The following is a 22,178-nucleotide window of genomic DNA, read 5'->3' as shown; positions in this document are numbered from 1 at the left end:
CACTTCAGTCGTGTCCAACTCTGTGCGACCCCATAGACGGCAGCCCACCAGGCTCCCCCGTCCCTGGGATTCTCCAGGCAAGAACACTGGAGTGGGTTGCCATTTCCTTTTCCAATGCATGAAAGTGAAAAGTGAAAGTGACGTCACTCAGTCGTGTCCGACTCTTAGCGACCCCATGGACTGCAGCCTACCAGGCTCCTCCATCCGTGGGATTTTCCAGGCAAGAGTACTAGAGTGGGGTGCCATTGCCTTCTCCGACATCTTAAGCTTACATCAGAGCAAAGTGCATTTTTTCTTTTTTATATGGACTTTTCTCCAAGGAGCCTTAGGGCCAGGTTGCTAAGATAAACATCAGAATTGCAACACAGCCTAAAGAGGGAGACTGGTTCCCAGCTCTTAATCTGCCAGCTCCAGGGATGATAGAGAAGGCCATCAAGAGAGCTAAACTCTAGGCAAACGGAGCAGAGAGTAGGAAAGGAGAAGGAAAGCCTGAGAGAGAAGGAAAGCCTGAGAGAGAAGGAAAGAAAGAGTTAAGAAAAGAATGCAAATAATTAGTTATGATGAGCGTTGCTAGTAATCAACTTAAGACCTCTTATCAACCTGCATGTTTTCAAGTTTATCAGATTCACTGCCCCACAAAGAGTAACGGTAATCTGACCATGTACTTGTGTATGGGAGCTCTGGATAACAAAGTTTGTGCTGGTCTCTGTTGAATCCTATTCACGTCCTGACATTGGCTATCCTTTGAGCAAACAATGGCAGCGTGCATACCTACGCTAGGAAAGACCACTTACCTGTACATGCTGAAGACCGTGTTGCCATTGTGCATGAGGTATACATACACTTCCTCCACATCCTCATGCTTCATCATGCTGAAGGTGAAGAAGTACACACCTGGAAGAGGCAGATATGAATCCACACTTCCGTTAACTATTGAACACTGAGGACTGGGACCTCACATTCATGTCACTGGACTTCACATTTCATTTATTGCTATTCTAAGTGGTATGTAGGTTCTTTCTTTCTTTTTTTTTTTTTTTTGCTTGGTTCTGTCTGACTCTTTGCAACCACATGGACTGTAGCTCACCAGGCTCTTCTGTCCATGGAATTCTGCAGGCCATTTCCTTCTCCAGGGAATCTTCCCTTCCCAGCAATTGAAACTGGGTCTCTTATATTGAAAAGAGATTCTTTACCATCTGAGCTATCAGGGAAGCTCATGTTTTTCGTGTTTTTTTTTTTGGCTGTCCTTGGTCTTAGTTACGGCACTCAGGATCTTCAGTCTTCATTGCGGCATGTGAGATCTTTAGTTTCAGCATGAGAACTCTTTGTTGTGCCATGTGGGATCTAGTTCCCTGACCAGGGATTGGACCTCAGGCCCCTGAACTGGGAGCACAGAGTCTTAGCCACTGGACCACTGGAGAATTCCTGTTATGTAGGTTCTTCTTGGCCTTTATTCCTATGAGTATCCATTTATCTGCTTGCACCTTCAAACTCCTTTAAATTTTTATGAGACTTTCTCAGTGCATAGAATAAGGTATAAAAGCCTGTCCCTTAGGTTTAGAGTAACCATCAGCAGCACCTTCCTCAGAACATATATGAACACAGTAGAGAGCCCAGCATGAAGGTACCCATGGCCTCCTGTGGCCCGACAAAATGACCCAAGGACAGCACTACCATTAACCAAAGATAAGGAAATCATATGGCACAGAGAAACGTTCATCACTTCTAATGACTGCAGCGATTTCTCATGTTATTCACTGTAAGTAGGTGAAATTATGTACAATAAATAGATTGAACTTTGACTGAGCAGCGTGACCTTACTACTAAAAATATGAACACTTTTCATTTAAAAAAGACCAACACACTTTAAAATATGTTAGTTTTCTCGTAAGGGCCTAGGGTTGCTAATTGAAAGCAACTTAATATACCTGATTCACTTTAAATACCAGTTTAGAAAATACTTTTACTGAAAGATTAAGAGGAATCCAATAGTAGAGAGATGAATGAAAAGGAAAATCTTCCTAACTTCAAATGATCTTGGTTTTGAGAGTGCATTTTAGAAAGATGAATGAACATAAAGTAGCACATTCTTACTGATTTCCATGTTACATGTTTAAACTAATAGCCTTGCCTTAATATATTTGAGCTGCTATAACCAAATACAACAGACAGCTCGTGCTCAGTTGCTCTGACTCTTTGTGACTCCATGGACTGTAGCCCACCAGGGTCCTCTGTCCATGGGATTCCCCAGGCAAGAATATTGGAGTGGGTTGCCATTTCCTCCTCCAGAGGGTCTTCCCAACCCAAGGATTGAACCCGGGTCTCTTGCATCTCCTGCACTGGCAGGTGGATTCTGCCACTGCACCACTTGGGAAGCCCCAGACAGACTTAGTAGCTTAGAAAGAGCAACACATTTATTTCTCACAGGAAATAAATTTCTGGAGGCTGAAATTCCAAGACCAGGTTAGGGCCCTCTTTCAGGTCACTGAGTTCTGGTTGTGTCCTCTCATAGCAGAATGGACCCCATAGACTCTGTGGGGTCTCTTCTCTGAGGGCACTAATTCCATTTACGAGAGTTCATTGTGATGCCTAACCCCATCATCTTGGGCATCAGGTTTTCAGTATGTGAGTTTTGGGGGAACACAATCAGACCATAGTATACTTTGTGAAAGAAAAACCCAGAAACATCTGGAAGGAAAAAAAAAAAAGCACCACACAGTTCTATGCTGTTTTCCAAAGGTGCAATCAAGTAAAAGAGAAGCTATAAGGCTACCATGTTGATCCATCTGCCTCTGAGTCAAGTTGAACCACATACAGATGTTATCAGTTCAGTTCAGTTTAGTCGCTAAGTCGTATCTGACTCTTTGTGACCCCATAGATTGCAGCACACCAGGCTTCCCTGTCCATCACCAACTCCCGGAGTTCACCCAAACTCATGTCCATTGAGATGTATGATTTTGCTTAATTTGGAGCCAGGCTTGCATTTTCAATGCGCTGAGAATAAAAGATACAGTATAAAAATAAGCCACATCCATTCATATGCCTAAAGGTGGATCTATAGATGAAAGATAAAGGCAGATAGAAATCAGAGACTCAAATAAAATAATTTCTACGTGTGCAGTTTTTTGCATTTTACAAAACTTATTACTTACACACACAACTTTCAATGCCTCAAGAAGATAAAGTGGGAATAAAAATGACAGAAAAAAAATATTACTTTTCCTGAAGAAAAATGATGACTGCTATTAAAAAAAATAGATGTAGAGGTATATTAGAAACACTAAGAAACCAGATGGCAAATAAATGAAATGACTAGAATTGGAAATATAAAAGTGCATCTATATTACATCCACACATGGCTTTTCTCTGCAAGGGAACATACTGAAATCAGAGACAATATATTTTCACTCTGGTTTTTACATCTTCATGTGAAATTCAACCTTCTCTGTCCCATAACTCTCATATGGTCATTTATAATCAATTCAAAGTTTAAACAGTAAAGTGGGAGTCTAATGATGGTTGTTATTGTCCAAATTATGTCCAGCCCAAGAAAATTCTAAAAAACAACTAAATCCTTGAGCTTCAATTATAAAATCATTGAAAGCAATGGAACCACTCATTGGGCATATCTAGAAGTGTTTAACAAAACAGTTATAGGAAAATTTAACACAAATCTTCAGAGCAGAAAATCACATAAAAAGGTTTAAAGCTAACTGAAGGGTGATGAAAGATTGCTTCTTTCACTTCATATGTCAGCTCATTTCTGACTTCAGCTGGGTAGAAAAATAAATCAAAGCACACATTAAAAGTATTTGTGACAAATCTAACATGGCCACTGCCTCCATCAGAATATTCTTCTTTTCCTTCTCAATGGCATAGACAGAGACAAAGAAAATTGAAAACAAGCACCAAAAATATCCATGCTCTGCAAAACTAGGAGACCGGAAAGAAAATCAATCAACTTGAAGTATCAGTTAAGTGCTGTCCTATGTCAGTGATAGCAGGCAGAGTCACACGGAGGCAACATGGAGGTTGGGCAAGGAATTTTGAGGAGGCCAAGTGGCAGCAGATCTCAAACAATTCCCAGGAAAGTGCCCTCCCCTAACCCCCAGTACAGAAGGGTCACTCTGAAGTACTGATGCTGAAAAGAAGCTCCCTTGAGCAGAGCCGGGATAAAGCAAAAGTTATGTTTGGGAGGAAGTTTGCCAGATAAAGTACAGAAAGTGTGAAAGGTCCTTCTGCAATGGTGGATCCTGGGATCTGCCAGCAGATAGGAGGCAAAGGAACTGGCAAGCGCAAGGCTGGCTTCATGTTTTTCTAGACCCGGTGTAGTCTGGGAAGACAGAAGAGTGTGGCCACACAGAAAACACACAGAGCTGCTGTAGTTGAAAGAAATGGAGAGTGCCCGCTTCGGCAGCACATATATTAAAATTGGAACAATACAGAGAAGATTAACGTGGACCCTGTGCAAGGATGACATACACATTTATGAAGCATTCTATATTAAAAAAGACAGAGAGAGAGAGAGAGATGAGGAGTCCCCTGGCAGCAAGGGAGGAAACATTGAATTACCAAGCCAAGAAGTATGCTGAGGTCCCTTCCCTTCTTCAAGAAACTATGGCATAGTGCTGATCTAGGAAACCCATCAACCATCAGTTAATTTTAGAAAGTAGAAAAGAACAAAAATTATCAATAGATAAAGAATACTCCACAAGAAGAAATGTCGTCATGTGGGAGATGGAAAATAAAACCAAAGGTTCCATCATGGGTTTAAAAGTATATTAATGAAGGAAATCCCTCTATGAAAGAACATTGTAAGACAGAATGTGGAAACCCATGGTAGAAATGATCAGACAAGAGGCAGAACTGAAAACCAGGATGACAAGACTAATGTAAAACACAGAAAAGGTTAAAATAGTACCACAGAAACAAGGCAGAAGAGAGAAGGAACTGGGAGAAGAAAAGGAGAATTAATCCTAGGAAGAAGCAATTAAGCCTATGCAGGATGTGTGTGTGTTGGCCGCTCAGTCGTGTCTGACTCTTTGCAACCCCACGGACTGTAGCCCATTAGGCTCCTCTATCCATGGAATTCTCCAGGCAAGAATACTGGAGTGGGTTGTCTGTACCTCCTCCAAGGGATCTTCCCAACCCAGAGATGGAACCTGCATCTCGTGTCTCCTGCATTGGCAGGTGGGTTCTTTACCACTAGTGCCACCAATGGAAAAAAGCAAACATGAAACGGAAGTAAAGAACACCAAAAAATTAGAGAAAATAATACATGTAGAAGACAGAGGAAAGTTAAAAACAAAACAAAGTGTGATCAGAGTTCTTAAAAAAGTTAACAAGTGTTGTACTAAGATGGACGGGGTACTGTTTGTGAGCACGTAAGAATATCTTATATCTGACATTGTTCGGAACTGCCAGTCTATGATGATAAAAACCTAGTTGACTTTTAATTGGGTTTATTATAACTGAAATATGCTATAGACAATATAGCCCATTATTGCCTGATTTCCTAACACAAGACAAACTGCTCCCAATGCCACCTCACCTTAGTACAACAACGAGAAGAAAAAACTGTATTTATATTTTAAGATATAATTCAAAGAAACTCTCCTGGACAAAAAGAAGGGTTCCATACACATAATGAAGAGACACAACAGGAAAATTTGATCCAGAATGATTAACATTTCTTCTGGAAAAATCACTAAACTTTGAAGATAAAGAATTCTTTGGGAAGTCAAGAAAAAGATTAAGTCATTTATAAGAGGAAAAAGCTCAGATTTATGTCTGAGTTCTCCAGACCAAATGCCAGAAAACAGGACCAGAAAAAAATATATAAACTAACGTTTTTATTTGCAGCCAAGGTTATAACAGTTTAAAGCAGGTAAAGTCTTAGAGAATACTGATGTCATAAGCTTTTTTGAGAAAATAATTAAAGGACAAGAATACTGGAGTGGGTAGCCTAACCCTTCTCAAGGGGATCTTTCTAACTCAGGAATTGAACCAGGGTCTCCTGCTTTGCAGGCAGATTCTTTACCAACTGAGCTATTAGGGAATCTCTAATTAAAGGACAAAGTTTAGCTAATAAAGAGATGTTTGGGAAACTTTGGAAAAATGACCAATGGTGAACAATGAATATATATAACTACAGGATAAGTTCAAATTATAGAAGAGGATAATGTTGATAAACTAAAATGCAATTATTTTATACCTTGACAATGTACAAATGATTCAACTGGCAAAAGTTAAAAATTAAGAAAGCGAGAAAGATAGAATAAGTTCATTGACTGGCTTATTTGTAATAATATATATAATATATTATATATATATATATATATATATATATATATATATATACACACACACATATATACATAATACTATCCAAAAGAAAACTGAAGAAGCTGTAATGTATTAAACAAAGTAGTTTTTTGCCGGGAGCCAGCGTGAGGAACTCCACCCGTGGCAAAGGTCATGAGGAAGGAGGCTCAGCATACACAAAGGCGGGATCGAGCCTCAGGAGTCCCCCTGGAAATTCTTGAGCATCTACCCCAAAAACCAGAGTCTGCCTACTTTACTGCTTTGTGTTCTCACCTACACCTCTGATTTACAGGGGGCTGTCCCCCACCACCTCTCTCTGAAAAAGAGTTAACTTACAGCTCCAGTTAATAAAGTTCCTGGGTGTGACAAGAGTGTTTCAACCTACAAACTCCTTTGGAAGTCCTCTAGCCTGCCTGAACAGGTTCTTCTGGCCACATGTGATTATTCACAGCCTCCCAACCATGAGAGGCATGAGATGTTCTACACTGATTACAAAGGAATACAGATTCCTTTGAGCAGTTAAAAGATTGATTAGAAACTGTATTGGTGAAGGGTTTTTCACTTGTTGGGCCAATGTTTGCTGCTAAGTTTCCATATCCCTTACCTACTGTGTCCCTGGGAGTGTATTGATTAATATAATTGGTGTATAGGAATGTAAGTAGTAGCTTTAATGTTTGTAACCTTGAACCCTTGAGTTAATTCTTTTCTTGTTACAGCCCACCACACCTTTGGCCTATAGGAATGCAACTTTATCTAATGCTTTCAGAGGGTGGCACCTAACTTTAGAATAATCACCTTTAGAGAAAAATTAGTTTTCTGAAGAAAGAGTCATAAAATGTTAACAGGCCTCCTGGCCAGAAGATGATGTAAATCACCTAAACTTTTGCATATGATAAATTTGCAGGAAGAAAGCCTGGCTTCGATTAGGATCAAGGACTGCTGTCCTTGCATGACTCTACCCCTTCCCCTATTATCCTCTATACACAACTTAAGGTATAAAAACTACTTTGGAAAATAAAGTGCGGACCTTGTTCACCGAAGCTTGGTCTCCCCATGTCGTTCTTTCTCTCACCTTCTGGCTGAATTCCCATCTGTAGCATGGAGACTCATCAAGCCTACTAATTTTGCCTGGGCTTCTAAGATCCGACCGGGGAGGCCTTAGTGTCTCCTCTCCTTCGGGAGAACGGGAGGATGCCTGCGGCCTACGTAGGTGACGCAAATTCCTTATCTTGGAATTTTATTAGCTTTCCACATAAACCAAGTTATTCAGCCTCTTTTCTCCACTGAATTTTCTCACTGAGCTATCCTTATTTAACCACTCTTTATATCTTTAATTCTATTGTATCCTGATCGCCAAAGCCGTCTCCCCTTCGAATTCCCTGGATCCACCGGGGCTGGACCCCGGCAGTTTTTGTTTTTTAGTCGCAAAGTCGTGTCCAACTCTTTTGAGACCTTGTGGATGGTAGCCTGCCAGGCTCTTCTGTCTATGGGATTTCCCAGGCAAGAATACTGGGTAGTTATTCCCTTCTCCAAGGAATCTTCCTGACCCAGGGATTGAACCTATGTCTCCTGCTTGGCAGGTGTTGGCAGGTGGATTCTTTAACGCTGAGCCACCAGGGAACAAACAAAGTAGACCTCAGAAATATTATTAAGGACAAATAGAAACATTATATGATGATAAAGGGTCAATTCACCAATAATCTAAATTGTTTTTTTAACTCATGAATGGATAAATTAATATCGCCACTCAGTGAAATACATAATCAGAAAAAGGAACACACTGCTGATTAATACATAGACATGAATAAATATTAAATTAATTTTGTTAAGTGACTTATATTCTACTATTTAATACCAGAAGACTATATGACAATTCCATTTATATGATATTTTAGAGCTCTAGGGATGGAAAATCAATCAGTCATTGTCAGGGGTTGACTACAAAGAGAGCACAAGGGAAATGGGGAGATGAAAGCTTGTTCTGTTTGAAACAATAGTGATGGAGACATACCTCTATGCACTTGTCAAAACTCGTAGAACTGTACATCACAAAGAATACATTTTGCTGCAGGAAGAATTTTAAAAGCTCAAGTAGAATATCAGAGAATCTCAAAATAAGATTATGACAAATGAATCTAACTGTATTATGAAATCAATGAAGTAACAGAACTAAATGGCATGAAGAAAAAAGATGATCGGTTTTAAGGACTTCCCAGGTGGCTCAGCTCTGCCTGCCAATGCAGCAGTAGTGGGTTTCATTCCTAAGTCAGGAAGATCCCCTAGAGAAGGAAATGGCAACCCACTCCATTATTCTTGCCTGGGAAATCCCGTGGACAGGTGAGCCAGGTGGGCTACAGTCTATGGGGTTGCAAAAAAGTTGGAGACAACTTAGCCACTAAATAACAACAGCAAGGGTTTTAAAGATGGCATTTTGAATTGATACCATAAAAAGAAAAAAAATGTATACAAACATTGCACCTTAGTTGGTAAATTTATTTTTCATGGGACATGGGTGTGCAATTTTTTAACTACTTTATTTGTATACTGCTGCTGCTGCTGCTAAGTCACTTCAGTCATGTCCGACTCTGTGTGATCCCATAGACCGCGGTTCAACAAATAAGTAAATATATTACAGATTAAGAGGGTTGGGGTTCTCCTTGTCAAAAAAAAAAGCTGCAAAGAAACAAAGAGGATGCTAGGATGAACCCAGTGGTGCTGGATTTGAGTCAGAGGTATCATAATTAACTCATGTTTCTTTCTGTTTTTTAACATACAAGATAGATAGATAGAAAAATAAATATAGTTATGTTTTATAGTTTATAGTATTTCCCAGCCCTGCCCATGGATAGGACCCAGAAGAAGTGACATCTTCAGAGCAATGAGTATGTTTAGCATGGGTCTTTGTTTCTAAATATTGCTGCTGCTGCTGCTAAGTCACTTCAGTCGTGTCCAACTCTATGTGACCCCGTAGACAGCAGCCCACCAGGCTCCCCTGTCCCTGGAATTCTCCAGGCAAGAACACTGGAGTGGGTTGCCATTTCCTTCTCCTTCTAAATACTGCTCCTCAACAAAAGGAACCACGGCTCCTTGGAAAAGTGAGTATTGCTAGAGCTGGGACAGAAGAAAATGGAATATGAGCTTGAAGCAGCTTGTGGCACAAGAAGTAAGAAAGTTGTTGGGGACTGAATAATAGACTCCACATATGCTCATGTCTGGGCTTCCCAGGTGGCACGAGTGATAAAGAATCTGCCTGCCCATGCAGAAGGTAGATATAAGAGACCTGGCTTTGATCCCTGGGTTGGGAAGATCCCCTGGAGGAGGGCATGGCAACCTACTCCTGTATTCTTGCCTGGGAAATCCCCCGGACAGAGGAGTTTGGTGGGGTATGGTTCATGGGGTTGCAAAGAGTGGGAAAAACTGAAGGGACTTAGCATGCAGGCATGCATACTCACGTCCTAAAATCCCCAGAATCTGTGACTGTTGCCTTATATGGCAAAAGGGATTTTGTGGGTGTGATTAAATTTAAGGTTTTATGATGGGGAGCTTATCCTGGATTGTCGAGGTAGGCCCAAAGTAATCACACCATCTCTGTGAAAGAGCCAAGGAGGTCAGAATCTGAGAAGACAAAGTGACGTGACAATGGAAGCAGAGCCTGAGATGTTGTGGGGCTGGTGACAGCCTCTGGAAGTTGGAAGAGGCAAGACACTAGAGCTTCCAGAGGAACCAGCTTTGGCCACACCTTGACTTTAGCCCAGTTGAACTCATTCTGAACTACCAATCTCCAGAACTATAAGAGGATAATTTTGTGTTGTTTTAAACGTAGTTTGTGGTAATTTGTTTCAGCAGCAATAGGAATTGAGTACAGAAGTACTCAAAAATTTTTTTTAACGTTTTAAAAAAATTATGTGAACTTCCTTAGGGGTCAAGGCGAAGGGATGAACACAGCTATGACATGTTTAAATTGCAATGAACTCAGTTATAACATATTTAAATTGTGAGAATATAATCTAAAGGGTTTTTTCAAGTCGGAGATAACTGTGCCCTCTCACTGAACTCTCAGTTCAAATGAGAGTTAAGAATGTAAGTAAACATGGTCATCATTTTTAAAAATATTTTTGTCTTTTCAGATTCTAATTCATTTATTTTGAAATCCAACAGGGAAAAAAATTATATATATATTATAGATATATAGCATATATACACATATGTGTATATGTATTTACACACACATATACATATGTGTATGTATAAAAGTGAAAGTGTTAGTTTCTTAGTAATGTCCAACTGTTTGCGACCCCATGAACTATAGCCTGCCAAGCTACTCTATCCATGCAGTTCACCAGGCAAGAATACTGGCGTGAGTTGCCATGCTCTCCTCCAGGGGATCTTCCTGACCCAGGGATCAAACCCGCATCTCCTATGTCTCCTGCATTGGCAGGCAGGTTCTTTACCACTAGCGCCACCTGGGAAACCAGGAACTGAAGATTAACTGTACCTACAACAATCAAGATGATGTTGGTCAGATGACTAAAGATGACTGTCAGAGCTGACTGTGCTGTTTCTGCAGGTAACTTTCTCCTTCTGTATATAAAAGCTCTTGCCCCATTGGTTGCCTGGGGTGGGGGTGGGGATGGGCAGTTGCTGGCATCTGAAATAAAGCTAATTTTCCTTTCCACCCCTGGCCTGTTTATTGGTGGCAAGCAGCCAGACTCCCCCACCCACCACCCTTTCGGTAACAGGTTGACATTTCCTTCTCCAGAGGATCTTCCTGATCTAGGGATCAAACCTGAGTCTCCTGCATGGCAGGCAGATTCTTTATTGTCTAAGCCCCATGTATGTGTATATATGTGTATATTTACATGTGTGTGTATGTATGTGTATACACATATATGTGTGTATGTGTATATATATATGTGTATGTGTTTTATATATATATGTATGTTTTAACCAGAAATACAGAGAACTCATTCCCTTCCTCCCTCTCTTCCTCCCTCCCCTCCTTCCTTTCCTCCTTCCTTCCTTCCTTCCCCATTTTGGTTGCTAGATTGATTAATCCACTCATTTATTTTTACCTCTCACCTGATACTGGGGCCCCAAATCTCCCGGTCATGACATCAAAGAAGTTTCCAATGTTGGTTTCAACACTGCTGAAAATGATCCCACTGTTTTGATTGGTGAAGTGAGTTGCCAGGGAAGCCATGAACGCAATCTAAGGAAAGAGTTAGAGGTTAAGTAAAAGGCAATTTATCTTAGAGAAACAAGGTTTCAGAACAAGTATTATTTCAACAATATTTGTAACAGCAAGAGTGGGAATAATATGAACATTAATCTATGGAGAAAAATTGAATCATGGTGATTTTTAACATTTTAATGCTATGCAGCCACTGGAATGACAGTATATATCAATAGTTGTGAGCATGGGTTTCAGTGAACATTAGACTTTAAAAGGCTTTTTGAGATATTAAAATTCTATTAGCAAATAATACTGGAAAATTTTGACGAAATCTTCTATGTACAGTTATTAAATGCCCATTGGCATATACTAAAGGATCTGAAAAGTCCTTCAGCCAAATAACTTTTTAATTTTATTTACCTTGTGTTTTTTCCATAAAAGACACCTGTGACATTATGATTTATGATAAATATATATTTAATATTTGTCCCTCAGTTTTGACAGAGACCTCCTAAAATCCTCAGAATTTCCTAAGTGTTAAGGGCAATCAAGGTGTGTTTTGTTATGTTAATGAGGTAATTTTGGAAAAGCCCCTCAGGAGGGTCTGGTTGCCTGTAAAGCCAACTGAAAGTTTTGAACTCTCAGTGCCTCCTGATGAAAGTGAAAGAGGAGAGTGAAAAAGTTGGCTTAAAACTCAACAGTCAGAAAACTAAGATCAGGGCATCTGGTCCCATCACTTCATGGCAAATAAATGGGGAAACAGTGGAAACAGTGAGAGATTTTATTTTCTTGGGCTCCAAAATCACTGCAGATGCTGACTGCAGCCATGAAATTAAAGGACACTTGCTCCTTGGAAGAAAAGTTATGACAAACCTAGATAGCATATTAAAAAGCAGAGACATTACTTTGCCAACAAAGGTCTGTCTAGTCAAAGCTATGGTTTTTCCAGTAGTCATGTATGGATGTGAGAGTTGGACTATAAAGAAAGCTGAGAGCTGAAGAATTAATACTTTTGAACTGTGGTGTTGGAGAAGACTCTTGAGAGTCCCTTGGACTGCAAGGAGATCCAACTAGTCCATCCTAAAGGAAATCAGTCCTGAATATTCATTGGAAAGACTGATGCTGAAGCTGAAACTCCAATACTTTGGCCACCTGATGTGAAGAACTGACTCATGGATAAGACCCTGATGCCGGGAAAGATTGAAGACAGGAGGAGAAGGGGACGACAGAAGATGAGATGGTTGGATGGCATAACCACCTCAATGGACATGATTTTGAGTAAGCTCTGGGAGTTGGTGATGGACAGGGAAGCCTGGCGTGCTGCAGTCCTTGGGGTCGCAAAGAGTCAGACACGACTGAGTGACTGAACTGAACTGAGCTGTGCCTCCCATCCCCCATACCTCTCTGCTCCCAGCCCTTCCCTGACAGATCTCTGCAGAGAAGACCGGGCCTGGACAGAGAATCCAGTAGCTAGTGATTTAATCATTTATGCCTGAATAATGAAGCCTCCATTAAAACCCAAAAGACAAGTTTTAGAGAGTTTTCAGGTTGGTGAACACATGGAGATTTGGGGAGAGTGCCTCTCAGCCCCCTTTCTCCACACCTTGCCTTATGCATCTCTTCTATCTGGCTGCTCTTCAGTTATATCCTTTTATAATAAATTGGTGAGAAAGTAAGTAAAATGTTTCTCTGAGTTCTTCTATGAGCCTCTTTAGTACATTAATCAAACCCAATGAGGGGCTCATCTGGAACCTTTGATCTATAGCCAGACAGAAGCACAGGTGACAGCCTGAACTTGGATTGGTGCCTAAAGTAGGGGAAGGTGGAGCAGTCTCAAAGGGCTGAGCTCTTAACGGTCAGAATTGAGCTGAACTGTAAGACATCGGCTTCCCAGGTGGCACTAGTGGTAAAGCATCCACCTGCCAATGCAGGAGACGTGGGTTCAATCCCTAAGTCAGGAAGATCCCCTGGAGAAGGGAATGGCAACCCACTCCAGTATTCTTGCCTGGAGAACCCCATGGACAGAAGAGCCTGGTGGGCTACAGTCCATGGGGTCACAAAGAGTCACGACTGAGTGACAGCACACACACACACATAGGACATCTAGGTGGTGCTGGGGAAGTGCTCAGTGATGTGGGAATAACCCACACGTGGAAATGGTGCCACCACTAGAGAGTCACATTTGAAAGTCAACGCCAATCCCCTGTCCAAAGGAGTCATTGAAACTGAGTGTGAATTAAATCAATAATTTCTTTTTAAAAAATAAAATTATTATTTCTTGGCTGTGCTGGTTCTTCGTTGCTGCATGTTCTTTTCTCTAGAGCCAAGGATTGGGGTTCACTCTCTAGTGTGGTGCGTGGGCTTCACATTGCACTGTCTTCTCTTGTTGCAGAGTACGGGCTCTCGGGCGCACAGGCTTCAGAAGTCAAAAAAGGGGGCTTGGTAGTTGCAGCGTGGGCTCTACAATGCTGGCTCAGTAGTTGTGGAACACAGGCTTAGTTACTCCATCACATGTAGGATCTTCCCAGGCCAGGGATCGAACCTTCGTCTCCTGCATTGGCAGGCAGATTTTTTTATCACTTAGCCACCAGAGAAACCCCTAGATCAGTAAGTTCTTTCATTTGGGGGGTTATCTTCTTGAATGAATGGAAGTTTTAAGTGAGAAGAGTGAGAGAAGAAAGAGCAAATAACGTGAAGTTCTGGAAGACTTGGGGCAGAGTGGGAAGGCAAGCCTGGGAGAATCAACACAGAAAGGATTTGGGCAGTCAGAAGGACCACATGAGGGCACTGGATGCAGAAAGATGAAGAAGGGGTGACGTCAGACGAAAGATTTAGGAATGGGGATCAAGGGCCAGAAGTTACCCTCCTTTACAATCTGCCTAAGACCAATCTTCTATCCTCTTTAAGGCTTCCTTCAAAATGTGTGACTGTAGTTCTCCCAAATGATCATATTATGGTTTTAGGGTCAAGAAGCTGACAGAGCAAAGGTAACAGTTGCCAAGGTGTTCTCCCTTAAACTGGCTACTACAGGGCCCCTTAACTAGAATATAACCATTCACACATTTGGGTTAATTTCTAGCCCTGAGAATGTTTATCATCTATCTTAATAGGTACCTATAACCTGGACAGGGAAGCCTGGTGTGCAGCAGTCCATGGGGTCACAAAGAGTCAGATACAACCGAGCAACTGAATAACACTAACAATAACCTGGGCAGCCCTATCTGTCTCCTTTTCTTTCTAAATTTATACTGGCACCCAGACCCCAGGTTATTAAAATTATTAAACAGCATTCATTAAAAAGTTACAAAAACACAAACACTGGTTGAATAACACACAGGACCTCTTAGTTCACCCTTTAAAAAAAACCTGAGACCCAGAAAAATGATGGAATTTATCCAAGGGTAATCAACTACCACATGTGCTCAAATAAAGGGCAGTTTTCCCCCCACTGATCTTTCAGATAGTTACTGTACTTTCTAGTTCTTTAAAAGTTTCTCATGTTATAGTATTGTCCATGAAAACATTAATAATCTATGAAAGAAACTGGAAAGTTTTATTAGAGCCAACCTGAGGATTCTAACCCAGGAGACAGTCTTTCAGAAAGCCGTGAGGACTGTTGTGAAGAGGTAAGGGGGTCAGCGCAGAGACCAGCGTGTACGTGGTTTTGGTGAAGGAGTGCATGCTGTCATACTCGCATCTCAGTAGAAGATGACTGCTATTCTCGAGGACCAGACGTCTTAGTCACTGGTTTCAGTGCTTTTTTCTAAGTGTGGGAAGATCCAGGAAACTGGGTCCATGAGATTCTCTCCTGAAAAGATTTAACTGTCTGATGGCCAATTCTGCCAGTTTTCCCAGAGCACAAAGTACTTCATCCTGATCTTCACCTTGAATTCCTTTCAGGGTATACTGTAGATCGGCGACTGCAGTGGCTAACAACTTGGTTCTTATAGAACTGGCTGGTGGGCAACACTCTTTATTTTACAATCCTTTCCCTTTTGCCCTTAATTTCAACCACGGTCTGGGAGGCATTTTGTGACCAACTGTCCCATTGCCCTAGGGATGCTCATTCCAAGGCCAAGCCAAGATTTCCTTGATAAGACACTCCATGTACTGTTACTGGATGAGGCCCACTTAACAGTAGCCAACAGCCTCTGGACCACCTGCCTTACTAGTCTGTAATGGTCCAAGAAATGGTTCCTCCTTGTTGCTTCTTTCTGTATCTATTACAATCATTGATCTTACAGAACTGTTTATTTGGTCAATTGTTTTAAGTTCCCTGCTGCTGCTGCTGCTGCTAAGTCGCTTCAGTCGTGTCCAACTCTGTGTGACCCCAGAGACGGCAGCCCACCAGGCTCCCCCGTCCCTAGTCATCACTATTTTTATCAGAGACTCAGTCACTTGCTGGTAATGCAAGAAACAATAATCTTGTAAAATAGGCAGAATACAAGTAATATCGCTAGTAACATTAATAAGGTTGTAAGTAAGTAGTGTTATCTTCTAAGGAGTTACATGTCTGCTGTCAAAAGAAGAGAAATTGAGCTTTATGGTCGAGTAGGTATTTCTGCCACTGGCGTGGTCTGGTTAATGCATAATGCAGATGTACAGTGCACACTAGAAGGGAGAGAGGAGGCCCAAATGGGCAGAGAAAATATTATGTATAAATTTTCCTTGACTTGCTTTAAAATATAAGTTTTATTTCATCAGTATATTCTCTCAATTACTTAATTTTAATCACAAGTTATTATTTCAGAAAGACATTTCAGCCAGAAACAAGCAATATAAAATGCTAGATTTCAGTGTTGATAGGTGTTTCTTGGAGGAGTCCATTTTAAAAATATTAACCAAATAAATAAATAAATAAGCAACTCAGACTTAGTAATTTTCTTGGTGTGACCTAATCTCACATTTGCGAGTTTTAGGTGTTACTGACAACGAGAATTTCGGAAGATCACTTAAAAGAGAAATAACAGATAAATGGGTAGTTGGGCTTGAGATTAAAATGTCCAATGATAGCCTCATAAATGAATTTTAAAAACTTTAAGTTGAAGTGAATATGGTCTGGTCTGGAAATATGTAGGTGAAGGGCTCAGAATGTCTTTAGTGATAAAGAAGATACTGATGAGAAAATTTAAGTAAAAGTTAATGGCACAATGGCAGTTAATGGCTGATTTGATAGACAGCAGTATTTGTGCATTAATATCTATCCGTGTGACCTAAACATGCAAATGTAACAAAATTGATAAATAAATGGAATGGTCAAGTGTCTAATAATATTTCATGCATCTAAAAGTTTATATATTCAAGTTGCCAAAAACCTTTTTATTGCACATATGTTTTCATTTGGAAAGTGGAAATTAGCTGATGTTCAAGGTTACTCTGTATTTGGTCTAAAGAGGGTGCTGAATTTCACCCTTCGTACATTTCTCTTCTCCCTAAGAATGATTTCAAAGCACTTTGACAGCATTGGTCTTAGGCAAATATCCTATGGTGAAAAGACTGAGATGAACACATTGAGACAGGGTTTGTTTACTCAACACTGAGGATGAAAAAACGCTCAAGCCTTCTGACTCCTGGACCCTAAGGGTCACCTGGAGACGTGCCAAGATGGTTTACCTGCAGTTCTGGTGGAATCCCCGGGTAGCCCTTCTCTCCTTTGGGGCCATGCTGCCCACGCTCCCCTCGTGGTCCCAGGTCGCCTTTGTCTCCTTTCTCACCTTTGGCCCCTTCGTGGCCAGTGGCTCCGTTATTGCCATTGTTCCCATGGTTTCCTTAAACAACCAGACATCATCATGAGAAAGCCTAGTCACTCATACTCACTGTCTATTTCTATAGAAACATAATTCCTTTCTTCAATAATACAGATTCAATGGCATAAGGGGACCATTTGAAACAAGCCTAAACACAGCCATGAGGTCATCATGGAATAGGATCTCTCTTAAATGGAACAATGAAAACAGACTTAGATACTCTTAAGTCTCCAGATTCTAAAGCCTATTTTTCCTATAAAGCAAGACTTGGAAGAATAGTTGCATAGAATGCTGATTATCAAAGGATCCTTTATAATACCAAAGATTAGAAACCACCTAAATGTCCATCAATACTGAAAGGGTAAAATTTTAAAATGGTAGGGAATTCACTGGTGGTCTAGTGCTTAAAACTCTGTGTTTTCAGCGTAGGGGGCATGAGTTCTATCCCCGGCCAGGGAACTATAATCCTGCAAGCTGCATGGCACAGCCAAAATAATAATAATAATAATAATAAAGGATTTGTAAACAGAATTGTTTAAAAATGGTATATATATATATCCCAGTAAATAATGTTATATAGTCACAAAAAAATAATGATGAAGAAAAATATTAAATAACATATGTTTTAGATAAAAGAGGCTACGAATCAACAGGGTTCCCATGATACTACGTGTAGGTATGTATATTACATATACATATATATATATATATATATATACATGCTTTATCCAAAGGGGGAAAAACTATAACAAATTACATAAAAATATTTTACAGTGATTCATTTTGCTTGGGAAATCGGACAGAAGAGCCTGCCAGGCTAGAGTCCATGGGGTCGCAAAAAGTTGGACGGGACTTAGCAACCAAACAATAGCAATCTTTTTTCTAAGTGGATGGAACACAGGTGATTTTTGTATTATCCTATATAACTTTCTGCATTTTTAAAAATTTCTACAATAATATGTACCACTTTTATAACTGAAGGAAAAGTAAATCATTGATGAAAATTATAACAATAATCTTGAAAGCAAGACTTGGATAATGATTTCAACTCTTTACTCAGAGGGAATTTCTACACCTCTTCCTTTATTTTTACACTTGTTGAATTCCAGGCCCTTCTGCCATTTATTTTGTGTGCCACCTTTGGTCAGGTTTCATAACAAGCTTGCAATTCTTCCATACTGATGAACTTTGACTGTATTTGCAGGTTAACGTGCTGATGACAAAACTGTTTCTGATGGGAAACATGAGGTCAAAGCCAGTCCATCCTCTGGCCTCAGAAGAGTGTAGACCTAAGAAGATTTTAGGAGGGTCTGAATGTTCCCTACCCCTAATCACTGCACCTGCTGCCTGCTGCCCATGATGGTCAGTGACATAGGTTCCAAGCTACTAATCATAAAGTCTAACAGAGCACTTGCTCGTTCTATATTTGGTTTTGTTTGAGAAGCCTCTCAAAGGTATTAAGAAAAATTAAGTCTCATTGTTTTTTAACTACTAACATCAATGTGAGTAAGAGAAGAGTAAGAGGACTTTTGCCAAACCTTGAGAAAAGGTTGCACTCCCAGGAATTGACCTGGAGACTACAGAGTCACATAGGCCCTCAGATTTGGAGGTCGTGCACCTGGCTGCCCTCTCCTTGCCTGACCCAGGAGGCTAGCGAGTTCCCCAAATGATCCATGCCTGGAGCCCCACTCAGTAGAGTAGATTTGGCTGAGCGGTGGCTCTAGAGGGTCCCAGTGGAGCTCGACAGCACACCCCGTGCCGCCATATGGTGCTCTAGCCCAAAAATGTTCCCATGAGTCCAAGAGAAGTACAAGGGTCAACTGAGAGATAGCTGAGCATGGAGCGCCTAGAGGCTAGAGGAAGACAAACTCAGCTAGACCTAGAATCAAACAGAAGGATGTGTCATTCAGTGAAAAGGACTGTGAGGATGACTATAACCCAGATCAGCAATCTCTCCTCCCCACTCTCACTTCCCAAATCCCCAGAAGGCTAGATCTAGAGTGCCCTATGGAGCACACAGTGGCAGAAACACTGAAACAAAAGTATGAACCTGTTAAGCTCCAGTGATTCCACATTCCACGCTGGTGAAGGGCCTCCTGGCATGTAGGCTGAGGTCCCAGTATGCCTAATGCCTGTGGGATTCTGTGCATGGTATGGATAATAAATACTATATCTTATATACTTCTACCTCATGGACTCAGTAAACTCAGTTGCCTACCCCACTCTCTTTTGGATTTTCCATGCGCAAGCTCTGGATCATACACAAGTGATCCCAGATCACTGAGGTTCACCCCTGGCTCCTGATTTGGTATGGTCTGCAAGTAGACTGGAGATAACGCATCTCTCTCATCCTTACCTGGAATGCCAGGGGGACCGGGAGGTCCAGGGGGTCCTTGGTAGCCTCGGAAGCTGTAGTCTCCATGGCAACACTTGCTGCAGTCTGGGGGCAGTCCTCCGGTTTGTGGAGACTTAAAAAAAAAAAGACACAAAAAGAAACTTCAAAGAAAGGCACATGTGAGTACTTAGAACTTTTGAATTTCCTCTGGCTTTGGTGCCTAGGTAAGTTTAATTCCAAACAACCCACAACAACATCAGAAAAGAAGGTATGGGGTGGGTATGTCAATGGCAAAGGAGTCAGGGAATAGCTCAGGTGAGGTGATGATCAGAAGGCAAAGGAAGCAACAGAGTGGGTAGAAGAACAGGCTCCTTGGAAAGTGGGAGTGGGAGTGGAGGATGGGGGCAGTGTTTCAAGAAAGTATGTTCCAGAAGCTATGGGAAAAGAGAAATCTCCTTCAGAAGTAGACTTGGAAACATTCCTTTTCTTTTCCAACTGTCTATAGTCTCAGACATAGCTAAACTGAGTAGATGACCCACAAATGATAAAATTACCAGCATCAAATACAGTAATTAAGACTATGTATATTCATGATACTACTATGTTAAAAGTTCTTAGAAATTTTAAATTGCAACTCTAGTTTTTCCAACAGTCACAGCACACAAAAATTGCCTTAGAAAATTAAGATTCATGACTCCAAAAAGTTATTATTAATTATTTACAACTTGAAGCAATTTCACTTTTTTAAACTTCTGCCTTTAACATGCAGATCTGTTTCATATTCCACTTGAAAATTTAAGTGATTATTGCATTGTTTGAATCAGGATTGAATGTCCATTGAGTCAGTGATGCCATTCAACCATCTCATCCCCTGTCATCCCCTTCACTTCCTGCCTTCAATCTTTCCCACCATTAGGGTCTTTTCCATGAGTCAGTTATTCGCATCAGGCCGGCCAAAGTATTGGAGCTTCAGCATCAGTCCTTCCAATGAATATTCAGGGTTGACTTCCTTTGGGATTGACTGGTTGGATCTCCTTGCAGTCCAAGGGACTCTCAAGGGTCTTCTCCAATACCATAGTTCAAAAGAATCAATTCTTTGGTGCTCAGCTTTCTTTATGGCCCACCTCTCACATCCATACATGACTACTGGAAAAACCACAGCTTTGACTAGATGGACCTTTGTTGGCAAAGTAATGTCTCTGCTCTTTAATATGCTGTCTAGATTTGTCATAGCTTTTTTTTTTTTTTTGCACTTTATTATTTTTATTTTTTGAAATTAAATCTTCCTAAAGCAGTACTGTTTACAAGTTGGCCAGAAGGGCCTGGAGCATATGTGTGTCCATGTGCGTGTGTGTGTGCACTGCCCCAGGCGTGCCCTGTGACTCCTGGGGAGGGAGGTGTTGAGCTCTGCATCTGGACTGAGGAGCCGGAGGAGAGCAGGTGGGGCTCGTGTCGTGGAGCTTGTCTTCCTCCTTGTGTGTGGTCTGCTGCATCGGCATCGTCCTTTTCCCTTTTATAACGCTTTCCTTCCAGCATTTACATTTTTAAACTCTGGATCCTCAAACCCACTGGCTGAAGGTGCTGAAGCTCCAATGGGCGCCGGGTTGCTTGTGAGCAGCGGGCGGAGGCTGGGATCTGGGGTCCACGTCCTCCATGGCAGGAGGAGTGAGGCGGGCCGGGCGCAGTGCTCAGTGGTGACCCAAGCGGCTTTGCCTTTGAGCGGGGATTTCTCTGTGCTAAGCCCTTGCTGGTTCTGGTTGGTGGGTCTCCGGCAGTCTTAATGTGCTATTGAATGTCATGACTTCTGATCACTTGGCGAAAGCCACTCAAGGTTTCTTGAGGAAAACACCAGAATTAAAGAATGCTGATTTATGTTCTCTGTGGTAACTGGTAGCAGTCTGGGCCCACAAAAGCCCGGTTGGTCCCAGGGTGCCTCCGGGACGTCAGCACCGCCTCCTGTGTCTGGTGTCAGATGCGGCACTGGTGTGTCCTGCGGGGCCCTCCCAATGCACGGGGCACACGCTCACGGGAGACCGAGAGGCTGAAGTGTGACCCACGGCCAGAGCGCGTGCTGACGCCGCCTGCCCACGGCAGGCTGACACCTCCTCGCCCACTGAGTCTGGAGGGGCTGGGTCCTTTGCCAGCTCCAAAGGGACAGACAGCAGCTCGCTGTTTTCCTGGGCCTCCTGTTTCTCCTGATGTCTTAGTTGTCCATTTCCTCAGAGTAAAAGTGCTTCTTTGTGCCTCCTTGACGGAGGTTGGCGTGTTCTGGATTCCACCCCTCACCCCTCCTCAGTGCTGAGGTGAGACGTGGCCCCTTTCCTGCCCGAGGCCCCTGTGCTCTCCCCTCACCTGCGTCTGTGCCTGTCGTCAGGGGAGGCACAGAGCTCGGCTCTGGGAAGAGCATGCTCTGCTGGAAGCAGTGTCGGGAGAACGCACTGGAGGTGAAGTGCAGTGAGGACTGAAGACTCCGTCCACATGGTACCTCCTGCCCTCAGCTCAGGAGGGCTCCCTTCAGACCACCAGCCTTGTCTGACAGCAGCCTGAGACCCACTGGGCGCAGCTGGTGAACTTTTCGAGAATGAAAGTGGCTCCAGGG

At 41.9% G+C, this 22,178-nt stretch overlaps 1 protein-coding gene and 1 non-coding gene across 4 annotated transcripts in view; one reads left to right on the top strand and one right to left on the bottom strand.

Annotated features, from left to right (window-relative positions):
• Positions 1–22,178, bottom strand: part of C1QTNF3 (C1q and TNF related 3) — a 32,389-nt gene that overhangs the window by 3,102 nt on the left and 7,109 nt on the right. For all 3 annotated transcript variants that reach the window (XM_070357668.1, XM_005887708.3, XM_005887709.2), the window contains exons 2-5: positions 19,601–19,712; positions 17,111–17,265; positions 11,404–11,533; positions 795–894 (exon numbers count right to left, since the gene is read on the bottom strand). In XM_070357668.1, the coding sequence (XP_070213769.1) occupies positions 795–894; positions 11,404–11,533; positions 17,111–17,265; positions 19,601–19,712 (497 nt within the window). The remainder of the gene's footprint in view (positions 1–794; positions 895–11,403; positions 11,534–17,110; positions 17,266–19,600; positions 19,713–22,178) is intronic.
• Positions 4,402–4,508, top strand: LOC138984267 (U6 spliceosomal RNA). Its single transcript, XR_011461528.1, has one exon. It is a non-coding gene; the product is annotated as a U6 spliceosomal RNA (small nuclear RNA).

Source organism: Bos mutus, chromosome 20, assembly GCF_027580195.1.
Source record: "Bos mutus isolate GX-2022 chromosome 20, NWIPB_WYAK_1.1, whole genome shotgun sequence".
NCBI classification, from domain to species: domain Eukaryota; kingdom Metazoa; phylum Chordata; class Mammalia; order Artiodactyla; family Bovidae; genus Bos; species Bos mutus.
This window is presented reverse-complemented; position numbering and strand designations above follow the sequence as displayed.